This window comes from Stigmatopora argus, chromosome 15, assembly GCF_051989625.1.
Source record: "Stigmatopora argus isolate UIUO_Sarg chromosome 15, RoL_Sarg_1.0, whole genome shotgun sequence".
NCBI classification, from domain to species: domain Eukaryota; kingdom Metazoa; phylum Chordata; class Actinopteri; order Syngnathiformes; family Syngnathidae; genus Stigmatopora; species Stigmatopora argus.
Window position 1 is genome coordinate 9,087,022 of NC_135401.1, and position 12,847 is coordinate 9,099,868.

The window sequence follows — 12,847 nt, forward strand, 5'->3', positions numbered from 1 at the left end:
AATAGGAAGAAGCATGGAGAAGCAATGAAGTAAGCTAATAACGGCACACCGGATTCAAGTTACTTTATGTAAGTTATAATAGAATCGAATTATATAAACATACCACGATAAATACGTATGGTGTAAACAAGTGTGTAATAATTTAAAGAGTGAGTGCTATTGAAAATGAACGGCGAGAAATATTACATTGTATCCTACCATTCTTTTCTACTGCGCTTTATTTGCGTCATTACTTTTAGAGTTTATTTTAAATAACGTTATGTTAGGCATTATCTTATGTTTAAGTTGTAATTATGTAAACCACTGCGCCTGCTCTAAGTTAAAATGTTCTTATTTGGGGTAACAGGTCTAACAACCAATCGCACATCTGGAAAATAACCCTGAACTGTAATTGACAATTTAACATCTCCAATTAACTCTGGTTGATAGACAGACATCCAATCCATTTGCACTGGGAAGGCTGGCAGTGAATGAACAGTTTGAACCCAGTGGTGTGAGGCAGATTTAATTGCAGCCATCATGCTGAAATGTCTCCAATAATGATTCCTAATCTGTTTTCAATCATGTCAAGGTGAACCCTTATCAAGAAATATCTTCTCCTTGGCTCCATGTGACCAGAAGTTAATGGGATCTAATGGTGAGTGGTAAGAGATAGCACACTCAACATTTTCAGTCTGCCCTGACTCATTGAGTAAGCTAGCAGACTGGTGACTAAACAAGACATGGTGACGTCTCTGTGGGTTCTTACAAAACCAGGCGTTCGCAGCCAATCACTGAGCCGGTAGGGAAGGTGGCCCACATGCTCGTCAGCACATTCAGGAGGATGCGTGTGAGCTTCAGACCAAAAAAGGGTTGTGAGGGTGAATAGTGGGACACGCAGGATGTGGGAAGGCACCACTCAGTGTCTTTTATGGAGTATCGCTGACTTAACTGGGGGCCCACACCTTGTTTTTCTTGGCTTATATACTGGAAGAGTAATAGCTAAAATTAGGAAAAACAACTGACACAGATAAAATGAACAGTAAATGTGTCATTGTTTTAATTACAAATATGTATTAAATAATATGAAAGTTAAACATAGAGGTATGCAGTAATCATAAAGGTATAATCATAGTAATGGCGAGTACATGTGAATATTTACATTGTTTATCGATATTTATATCAATCAACACTTTCCTCAAATAGGACACATGACAATACATTCACATATGTGTCACAACAAATAAAAAAATTTGCGGAAAGGGTGGAGAATATGAAATTCAAAGTCGTACAAAGCCTTTGGCAAAGAGTGCATCCATTAAACAAAAAGAATTCTTTTGTGTAAATGTACAAATGAGCAGTAGAGATGTAAAGGTCCAGTGCATGTTTTTTTTTCTTTTATTTCCATGAGTCAAGACGGCCGTATGTGCCGGGCCGCTCCCTGCATTAGTTAAGTGTTCCATGCCTACTGAGAGCCAGCAGGTACCAGCATGCTTATTGTGGCCAGGCCAGGCTTGGTGGCGGGGTTCTTGGCAGCGGCCATCTTGTTCAGATTTCGAACGTCGGCCTGCCAGGTGGGAATTTTCTTGGTGGTCATGTGACGGCGGGCGTGTTTGGTGAGGTGGTCACTGCGCATAAATCGCCGGTCGCACACAGGACAAACAAACTTCTTTTCGCCAGTGTGCGTTCGCCGGTGGCGGGAGAGCTCATCTGAGCGGGCGAACCTTTTGTCGCAGCCGTCCCAGCTGCAGCTAAATGGCTTTTCACCTAGTAATCAAAACAAACACACAAAAAAACAATCGTTATCAAGAAGTGGATAAGTCCGCAGAACTCATTGCTGTGTAGCAAAACAGTAGGCTGTGTTTTTAATGCTAATGTCAATGGTTGTCACATATACAACTATGTACTTGGTAACGTTAATTTCAATATAAAACTTGTTTAATAACGTTTTCTATACAAATAATGTATTATTCATCTGTGTGCGCTAGCAATGGCAGACAAGCCAAACAATTAAATGCTCTTCCACTAGATGGCAGAATAACGTGTAAATTGAAAAACTCGGCTATTTGCAGCTTTTGGGCTATGACGCTTTCAAATCAAATGCCACAAGACTAACTACTTAAGCCTGGGCATAGCATTAAGAAAAAAAGTTGAAGAGGAATCCTAGAAGAAGAGGAGAGTGACTAACCAGGAGGCAAAAATTGCTAACCTGTGTGGGTGCGAAGATGAGCTTTGAGATGCGAGCTCTTGAAATATGTTTTCCTGCAGCCAGGGAAGTTGCACACGTAATTCCTCCGGCGGGAAAAGTCCATCTTTGCGGCCACTGCGCCACCGCTACACCCCGTCGGCACGAATACCGGCGCCGGGGCCAGGGGGAGGAGTTTGGTGTTGCCCAGCGTCATGACAGTCTGAGGGGCGTGCTGGGCCTGGGGGACCGAGGACTGGGGGAGGACCAGCATCACCGTGCCCTGAGGAACCGCCGAGCCCACAATGAGGGGCTGCTGCACTGTGGTGGGGTTGGTGACGGCAGGCTGGGGGAGAATGGGTGTGGAGACAGTCCTGGTCCCAGTGGAGGTAGTCTGGACCGTGCTGGGGATTAAGGCGGATATTATACCTGACTGGCTGTTAAAGGGGAACATCTGGCAGATGATTTGAGGGCTGGTAACTGGGGGCGGGGTCGCCTGAGAAACAGCGCTGTTTAGCTGTTGACGGTTACAAATGATGGCTGTGGAGAAATTGTCCAAAGGGAGTTTAGTGGGATCAGCTTCTTTTGTTAAGGTTGTACCGGGAAGAGGAGGTGATGGAGGTGTGATGCACTGCTGCTGGTAGGCTGCCGCCGCCACCGCCTTTTCTATATTGGGGGTCACTGGAATGTGGAATTGGCAGAGGGAGCTGTCTGCCGTGTGGCGGATTACGCTCGTCGCCATGGACCTGCAGGGAGGGGTGAGCGAGGGTGGGCTCTTGGCGACGGAGGGGGGAGAGCATTGCGAGGAAGCGCCGCCGCTGGAGGATGAGGTCTCGGCAAAGCTGGGGCTGTGAGGCGGAGTCATACACTGTGACGAGACCAAAGAGAACAATCAGGAGGAACGTTCAAACAAGTCTTAAACCATCGTCCCTGATTTAAAAAATGGCTGAAGATTTCTTGAAAATCCACCAACTGATGTTTTTATCAGTCTGCCTACAAATGGAGGATCTTTCCCAAACACTTATTTACAACATGCCGTGAAAGATCATCAGGTGTGCAGATGACTTGACGAGGATTTTTCTAAAGCTTTTCAACCCCAATGTTTCAAATTCAACTGTTTTCTTTGCCATATCTCTTTTGATATTTTGCTAACCAGAAGCTATCACTGTCTAACCAACCAAAGGCAGGCTGTACTTCGGACCAACATGCCAAAGCATCATATACAGCTATGACATCAACATATAAAGTGATATTCAAGGGTGATGAGTGACAACCCCCGAAAAGGGATTTTAACTGTCAATAGATTGTTTAGCACCAAGATGAGAGAAGATGCAGGTTTAATTCAAAGATAAGTCAGCCAGAAAATAACATCGCAGCCAACCAACCAACCAAATGATTATTATCATTTTTTTGTGACTGTTTGTTAGTGGAGGGAAACTTACCAAAGAAGAAAGGGACACAAAGTCTTTAGGGGACTCTGAGACCTCTGGTGGCAGGATGGAGTCGCAGGAGTCCGAGGCCGGGGTCAGGGGTCGAGGCTTGCAGGGGTTGGGCTTGGTGCTGCCTACAAAGTGGCCCCAGGAGCTCATGCACACCAGTGCTTCGGCGGCCTCTAGGTCCGTGTACTCCAGAGTGGGAGAACATCTGCTGTTGCCACCGGCGATGGGCTGTTCCACGGTATCGTGCCTCCTCCGCTTAGCGTAGGACCCGCACTGATCGGCAGACTTGTTCTGAAAGGAAGCGTGGCCTAAATGAGCGTGTTGGTACTCAGGTTGAAACATGGTGCGGATGATGGAAATTTGTAGGATGGCTGTTTATTGTGTTCTCCATCCCAACTTGCAAATGAATTCAGAAGGTGGAGGGCTGCTAACTACACCCTGGCCCAACATGCACTGCCCCACATTTAGAGCCAGGGCGCCTCCCATGGCCAAATATAGACCAGAGAGTGACGTGCACCCAGATGGGCCATGTGAAATCCCCATGAAGCAAGTTTGCGTCTGGAATCTGGTTTTTACATTAAACAAAAACCTTTCATGTCAAACGTGGTGACGCATAACAAATAAAGTTAAATGTTAAACTGACATCGATATAGATCAAAAGATTGTATGAAAAGATGATGAAAGGTAGAAAAAAGGAGCTGACATTATTTCAAAAACGACTAGTTAACGTAATGTTGACGGGAGGAAACTCGTAATGGATAATGACTAATAAGTTACAGAAGACATCACAAAGCGTCAAATTAGATAGAGGAAAAGAAGAAGAAAACGTCTTACCCCGCGTGGGTCCATTTCAGTATACTTCCGGGATGGCATGAGTGAACAAAAGGTTTAAATGTCACTTTTTTGAATGTAGTCAAAGCCCGGCTAAGTGAACAAAGAGACGGCGCTTCCCGGTGCCGAAGCTTGTTTCTGAGGCTTGGCTGAGGTCGCTTCTTTTTTTTCCACCACTCTCCGACTGGCTCCCTCTTTTCTCTCAGCTGTGTGAGTAAAACGGGGGGCGGAGTAAAAAAAGAAAAACAAAACTCGCAACGCGCACCGGGCGGGTGGCAACACTCAGCCAATCGCAATCGAGTGTGTGCAGCGCCTCGGCCAATTGGGGGGCGGCGTGCGCGTGGACAGTGCATGCTCAGCGGCCGGTTGGTGGAAAGGGGGTGCGTGGCCGTTGGTGGGCGTGGCTTCGCGAGTCAGCAGTGTCAGAGTAAACCCGGTGAACTGCTACCAGTTAAACTAGGGAAAAGGTCGATCGAGTGTATGCTGCATTCGCGGGCTGTGGGAAAACGAACACTCCACATGTTTAGCGCAACGTTAAGAAAGGATGATGTCATATTTTGAAGGCAGTTTGGTGATAAATAACCACGCTCTGTATAAATAAAAGACTGAAAACTAATACCGTAAAGATGTTTTCTATTTTTGTGATGTCTTTTTTATAGCATTTTTCCTTTCATTTTAGTATTTTTCTTCTTCCATTTGCTATTCATAAATTTGACTTTTTTCATTAATTTCCTATTACTTTCCTTTCAATAGTGTTGTTAATATTCTATTCGTTGTTTGTTTTATATATGTTCTATTATGTATTTTTGTCTGTTTAAAAAAAACAGAGACATTTTTTGAATGTGAAAAGCCGGTGTCGTTTATGCGCAAATTATTATTGATGTCACAAACTTGGTGAAAATGTAATTTATATTTTTCCAATCAACTAAACTAAGATAGCATCTTCACACAGTTAAAAGATAACTCTCTTGTCTTGAGCACATAACTGTTCATAAGAGGTCACACAATTTAAACGTCATAATGAGTGTTCAGGTCAGTTACTTAACCACACGGCAATGCCGGGCATAGTGTAAGCCACCATAATTTTTATCGTTGAAAATACATTATTGGGTGCAGTAAATATTTTTATGGGGGATTTTAGAAAGGCGTCTATTTTAGGCAACGCGACGCGTTTCATAACCGAGTTGTTGACTCAATCGCAGCGAGATAGCAGGACCGTTGACATTCTATTTTCGTATGGCATTGAATGCAGCATTAGCATCGGCTGAAACGCGCCTGTTTTTTGTTTTTAGGTGTTTGTGATTCTACTGATAGGAAGTTTTTAAAAAGATAACAATTAAGCTTTGACATTTAAAATTAAAATTGTATTGCTTTGTAAGATGTGCGTTAACATTATTCCTTCTAATTTTGCAACTACTTGTTTTATAGTGGTTGTACACAATTCATATTATAATAAATAAATGTTGTTCTTTATATTTGCAATTTTTTCAAAAACTGTGCTTGATGTTTACTTCGTATACGTGACCTGTTAAATCAATGAATGAGCCCATGCCATTGATTTTCCTACTTGTTATTGTATATTTTTAAGTTTCTAATACTGTGAAGATTCAATCTTGAGGGACTAAAGAGAAGCCCAAACACACATTCCAACCTGCAGAAGATCTATTAGCCAAAACAACATCTTTTCTTTTCTATATAATGATTTTTTTTTTTAAACTTAAAGTTATTTTGTTTTCCTCAAAATGCACACAAAAGAAGAAAAGTTAGTGCTGACCTACATATGACGTTATACCATTGACTCTGTGTCAAATTAAAGGAGCACGTGATCCACTGGATGGATTCAAATCGAGCCCTTGATATCAACCATTGAAGCTTATTTAATAAAGAAAAATAGGAGCACTCAATTTCTGGGTGGAATCTTGGCTCTGGTCTTCTTTTGTGCATGCTTGTGTGGGTTTTCTCCAGCTTCCTTCCTCATTTATACGGTCATATTTGAAATCAGGAGTGTGACCTGTTGTTTGTCAACACTATATGTGCCCAGTGATTAGCGTGCAATCAGTCCAGGCTGTACCTTGCCTCCGACTGAAGTCATCTCGGTTAAGCCCTGGCACAGCCATGATCCAATGAGCCCAATCGCTTTCGGAAGTGGGTGCATAGGTCTTATTTTTCATGTGTTCCGGCAAAAGCTTATGCTTCTCTCACAACGTCAAATAAGATATGACTCCTTCTGTGGATTTTTATGAATTTGTCTCTGTGCGTTTAAAAAAAAAACTTTTTCATGCATAAATAATGATGAGTGTGTTAAAAACTATATGGGCAGAATTCACAAATAACCAACTAGCTGTATGTGGTAGTGACTACCACACTTTAAAGAGTTAAAATGATTTAAGAACAAACCCTTACTTTAGAAACTTTCACTCAAACATTTCATCAAATTTGACCAGTGTTAAATTTGAAGGGGGGAAATGGTTGCTTAGGTAATGTTATTTGGATTTCAAATTTCTTTACAATGTTGGATAGCTTGTCAAAAAACACAATTAGGTTGGTATTTTTCAACTGACTTCAGTCCCTGGTTTTGGTGGAATGGGTCACATTATAGTTTAATTTCCTCTTTTTGGGTAACTCACTAAAACAAAAACAACATAAAAAAGCAATTCTCACTATTATTTCAGTGCACTATATCTACCCTATCACATCAATAATACCGTATTTTCAGGACTATAAGGCGCACCACATTATAAGGCGCACCCTCAATGAATGACACTTTTTTTCCATTTATAAAGCACACTGGATTATAAGGCGCCCTGTCTATTTTGGAGAAAATTTAAGACTTTTAAGTGCGCCTTATAGTCGTGAAAATTTGGGGGGTCTCAATAAATGCCTCTACAACTTGGCCATGATATGTTTTACCATAGTTTCTTTAAAAACAACCTTTTTTGACCATAGTTTCCCCTAAAAACACTTGAATTATCAGTTGCATGCAGCAGGATTAGGTAAGTGCAGGCTGCCGCCACTGCAAACCTGTCTCCTTCTTTGTGTGTGTGACCCATACAGTATGAGCATGACTGGAGGGTGCAATGAGGGCAGTGTGTGGCATTGCAGAGGACGTGCAGGAGTGAGGGAGTGCACACAGTGCAGGGGTGGGGGTGGTAGAGTAAACGTGTGACAGGCAGCCCGCTCCTGACTGCTGTTTGCGGTCCAAAGTGGGGAAGTCCGCTTCAACTTAGTTAGGGAATCTAGAGGAAAGGTTACGCGGGCCCCAGCCGGGCCTCCGCACGCACACCTCCCGTGGGCCGCCCCTCCACCCGGTCCAGGAAGTCCAGGAGTCAACGAGGATATGGAAGGAGGGAAGGGGGAGTTGCCCGAACAGGGTTAAATATACCACCCCCGGGGCTGTATTTCACAAACGGGCCCCACAATGCTCTCTGACAGACAAATAAAGACAACGGTTTCACTTTTACGTCATCCGGGAATGGGCGGTCTTCAGTTTACCACGCCATTGGCTCATGCCATTTTGAGGTTGCAAACGGCTTGGAATCAACTAGTGTAATACGATATATATTGTCTTGATAATATTAGGGATTCTTACAACATATTTAAATCAGTAATTCAAAAATATTGGTGCAACCGTATAATCAGAATCACCTTTCTTGGCACCTTTCTCAACCACAACCCTCAACCTGTTATGACTGTGAGCATTCTTTTATTCCCTCATTTGACTTGATTGACATATAGTTTTGGCTCACAATAAAACAAAAACATATCAACCAAGTTATGGGTTGTCACCCAGAAAACAAAAAATCAAATATATTTGTAATTCTGAGGAAAGCCCCTGCAAACATCAGGGTTTTATTGTACTTTTATTCTCACTTTGTTACTGCATTATTGTAGGTTAGCTATACTTTGGACCAGTGTTCCCCAACCACCGGTTCGGGGACCGGTACGGGTCCGTCAGGCACCTGGTGCCGGTCCGCCGGCGTAATATTAAGGTTTTCAATATCGCCCTCCTACTTGAAATGAGAAAAGTTGTGAGAATAATAATAAATAATTGCCATTATACTTTTTTTTTTTGCTGTCGTGGACCCCCTTCACAATTTTGTCTTAAGTTGTCGCCCTTCCCGTTAGCCGGCCCTGAGAAAATAGAAAGACTTTTACCGGTCCGCGGTCAAAAAGGTTGGGGAACCGGTGCTTTAGACTACAACTCATTCTGACATTAAATACAAATTCATGCAACACCACCACTGTGATAACAAAGTTTTATGATCAACTGAGGACCATGCTCCTAAAACAGCATTTACACAAAATAATTACAAATGCCATGCAGGATGAATTCAAAGCCCAAATTTAATGCGACATAACCCATTAATACCTATGGATAAAAATACCGTGCTGCTTCCCAACACATCTAACATACACCATAAGATTGCCTTTTTAAACTTTCTGGTTTAGAGAAAATAGCTGCCTTTACAGGAGGGCAGGAGACCTGACTATCAGGTGTTAAACCTGAGACACCAGTCTCACCTTTCCGCTATCGCACTTCCTATATTACAACTACACTATTATACTACCCCTGGGACCAATATACAGTATTTGTGTTTTAATATGTAAATTGTTTTGTTTCATTCACAGATGGTGATTGGTATAGGTTAAACTCACCTGGCATCATAATCCAGTATTGATTCCATCATCATTCATATGGGTTGAAGTTTATGACAGGTAAAGACCACAACCTTGTCCACACAATTTATATTAGAATCAAACAAAAACACTGGAACATACAGTTAAACTTGATTTGGGGAAAACATGCTATTTAAAATATATATTATATATTCTACATAATGCATACATTAGTAATATTCATTCATTTTTGAACCACTTATCCTCCTTGTGGGCGTGCTGGAGCCTATCCCAGCAAACTATGGGCAGGCTACACCCTGAATTTGTTGCCAGCTAATTGCAGGGCATAAGGTGCATGTACACACTCATACATAGGGGCAATTTTGAGTGTTCAATCAGTCTAAAAAGGATGTTTTGGGGATGTGGGAGGAAACCAGAGCACCCAGATAAAACCCACACATTCATGGAAAGTACATGCAAACTTCACACACTTGATCTCAAAACTGTTAGATGGACGTAGTAACCCAGGGGTGCCCAACTCCAATTCTTGAGGGCCCCTATCCACTCTGTTTGCCATATCATTACTGTATTTTAAGAAAATATGGACCATATGTTCAATAAAACCCAAGTACATTTGACGCCAGCTGGGGATAGAATTAAGTCTGATCATAATTTATTCAAGTCCTCAAATGAATAAAACTTTTTGTTATTGCTATAAGAATGAAATGAAGAAAGGAAAATTGCATTGGCGGGTGTTCCTATAACAATGGGGGGAATAAGCTACAATTAATAGAATACATACTGAGATATGTACAATGTATCTGATATATGTACATGTATCAGAAAATATACTTTTGTTATGAAAGTTAAATAAATAGATGAATAAAATATTTACATGTGACTAAATACCCATGATGACAGTAGTGTGCCCCTACGTAATAAAACTATTGGTGGTTTTGGAGTTTGTACAATACTCAAACATATAGTTTTTTCTCTTATAATATAAATAGCCACACCTGAGACACGTTAAACCTGTGTGTGAGTACTGTATGTGCTAATGTACTGTATGTACTTTCCCTCTATGCATTGTAACAATGTACAATGCTCAGTTGCCATTTCCTTGCAGCCTGAAAGTAGCCGTTAATAGACATTGATCGTCACTCTTGATTATGAATGTCAATCCAATTACAACCTTGACTTCTTGCTTGTGGGCAAAGCAACTCTACCTTTCAGTCTCATCAAGCCAAACAGAATTCAATCTTATTTTGGGCGATAAACAAGAATTGATGTGCTGAAATGCAGCAGTGGTGATGATGTCATCGCCGGATGCATTGTGCCGCTCGCCCAACGTGGCCCTGCCCCCTTTCCTCTCCCACACATGAGCAACAACAACACATTCCACCACGAGCCACTACATCCTTATTGGTCAGCAGGAGACACTGAGGCCAATCTGCTGCTAGGAGACACTGATTGCTTGCCGGCTTACTCGCTGGCTGTCTGTTGTCATGGCAACTTAAAGAGCAGGAGGCAGGGTTGCTGGGCTCCCTATGGTGAGCGTGTGCACGGCCTAATGATGCCGTCGCAGCTGAAAGCTGCAAAATCGGTGCAATTGTCCTTATAATACTTCACCTAGTGCTAAATCACAAGGCAGTTAGCGATTCTATACTTCCACTGGGCAGCAGCTTATCGGAGATGATCGCTGCTATTTTCAGTGCGCAGGAGAAACAAAGGAGAGCTTTTGTTATGTCATAACAAGTGTGTACACAGTGAGTCGATGGGGTCCCAGGAGGACATTTGAATTTTTTTTTTCTGTGAAAGTGGTTCGCCCACAGACAACATGTGCTGTCAAAAAATTAAGGATGTGCCAGTATGCAGTCACAGACAGTCTGACGCCGCCTGAAATGGTTGTCACAGAAATTGTTTGAGCACTTACTGGGGTTGTTGTGTTTGTATGCTCAGATTATGAAACTACATTATGTAACTTGTTTTTTTGTGTGTTTGTTAAATTAGGCGTAATTTTTCTGTTGGGACTTGAATCAAACTAATTAGTAGTTACCGTTTTTTTATCAATTATATGAGTATTATTTTACATGTTCAGTATTTAGAGGTGAAAAATATGATGTGCAATATATTTTATCTATGATTAAAATATTTAACCGGGAAATTAAGGTCCTGACAAAGGGTGAACATTAAAAAAGAAAAAGAAAACTTAAATGATAAAGAATATTTTAAAATGTACTGGTGAAGGAATGTGATGTTTTAGAAATAACTGAATGAAAAAAGCATACATTTAAAAAAGAAAAGTGTGAGGTTAATCAACACCTGACCCCTTATAACTCAACTTCTAACCAACCTTAATGTATTTTATTCTGAAAATGTAAGTAGAAAAAATGGAAAAACAAAGCTCATGACATTATTAAAGATAAAAGCTATGCTGAAGAAAAAAATAAGAAAAATCCACACATCATGACATAATGAAGGCTCAAAGCTGCGCTGAAGAGAAACAAAAAAATGAAATGTTATCGAGAAACCAAATCCCCCAAATAAAAAATATAATTTAAATGGCATCTGGTTATGTATGGCATGCATGTGGGCATCAGAGGAAAATGTTCTTTAAATGTATAAATGTAAGAAAGCACCAAGACTGCTTTAGTAAATATATAGAGAACCATGAATCCCATTTTCTGTAGCGTTTGTCCCCATTAGACCGGACTGGTCGCCCTCACATGCATTCTTCATCAACCTTATTTGCATTTTTTCAGAATGCAAGAAATCCCATCCAAGTATACTGGGAGAAGATGCTTAGCACAATACCAATGTGCCGTGATATATTGAGATATGGAGCACAATGTGTGCTTTCTAAAGGATGAAATTGTCCTCAACTGCTCCCTATTTTTTTCCCTCGGAATATATTAAAAGCAAAGAGCTTGGCTGGCTTTTGAACATAGAAACAGCAAGTGTGAGGTGAAATGAGGACATGTGGGTGAGGAGAGTTGGCATAGTGGCTGCAGAGATGGAGCAAAAAGAGAGATCGAGAGTGAGGGAAAGAGAGAGAGTCAAAGACTGAGAGCAGATGGCTTTATCCTTAAGGGTTGAAAATAACGTGGAGAGGGAAAAAAAGACAGAATGATCATGTTTGGTGTGTGGGCTTAGTTAAATGATATCTGCGTGAGACATCCTCCCCACTTGACAGTCACCACTGTCATCTTTTATCACACTCACTGTGTGTACTCCAGGCAAACACACACTAGGGCACACCCGTAGCAGATATGATAAACAACAGCAGATACACGTCACACCAATGCTCACCCTGTTAGACGACCTAGTTTAAAGTAACATCGATGCAAGAATGTCATTTTGGCAAAAGGATCATTTATCTTGTGGATGTGCAAATATCATTGAAAATGTTGCTTTATGCATGACAATTATTGGTGTTCCCAAAAATATTTTTTAAAACACTTATAGATGTTCAGGAAATCTGCTTGGATAGAATTTTTGCAACTATGAATTGGTCGCCAATCAGCCGTAGGGCACACAGGGAGACAAACGACCATTCACACCCACAATTATACCGCCACTAGCAGGAATTTAGACACTTTTTGCCTAATTTTGTGGTTGGACATAACAAGTCTATACACCACAGGTGTCAAAGTGGCGGCCCGGGGGCCAAATTTGGCCCACCGCATCATTTTGTGTGGCCCGGGAAAGTCAATCATGAGTGTCGACTTTCTGTTTTAGGATCAAATTAAAATGAAGATTATAAATGTATATTATATTTCCTGATTTTCCCCCTTTT

The 12,847-nt window shown here is 41.4% G+C and overlaps 1 protein-coding gene and 1 long non-coding RNA gene across 2 annotated transcripts in view; one reads left to right on the forward strand and one right to left on the reverse strand.

Annotated features, from left to right (window-relative positions):
• The window catches only part of LOC144090145 (uncharacterized), a 16,999-nt gene continuing 4,152 nt past the window's right edge, over positions 1-12,847 (forward strand). Inside the window, exons 1-3 of the long non-coding RNA XR_013305287.1 lie at positions 1-68; positions 572-637; positions 9,064-9,150. This is a non-coding gene — a long non-coding RNA (uncharacterized LOC144090145). The remainder of the gene's footprint in view (positions 69-571; positions 638-9,063; positions 9,151-12,847) is intronic.
• Positions 1,018-4,641, reverse strand: LOC144090143 (Krueppel-like factor 11). Its single transcript, XM_077621473.1, has 4 exons — positions 4,438-4,641; positions 3,607-3,894; positions 2,189-3,032; positions 1,018-1,746 (listed from the first exon to the last, which is right to left on the reverse strand). Exons 1-4 carry the CDS (start codon positions 4,474-4,476, stop codon positions 1,445-1,447), a joined length of 1,473 nt encoding a protein of 490 aa, XP_077477599.1. The 5' UTR covers positions 4,477-4,641; the 3' UTR covers positions 1,018-1,444.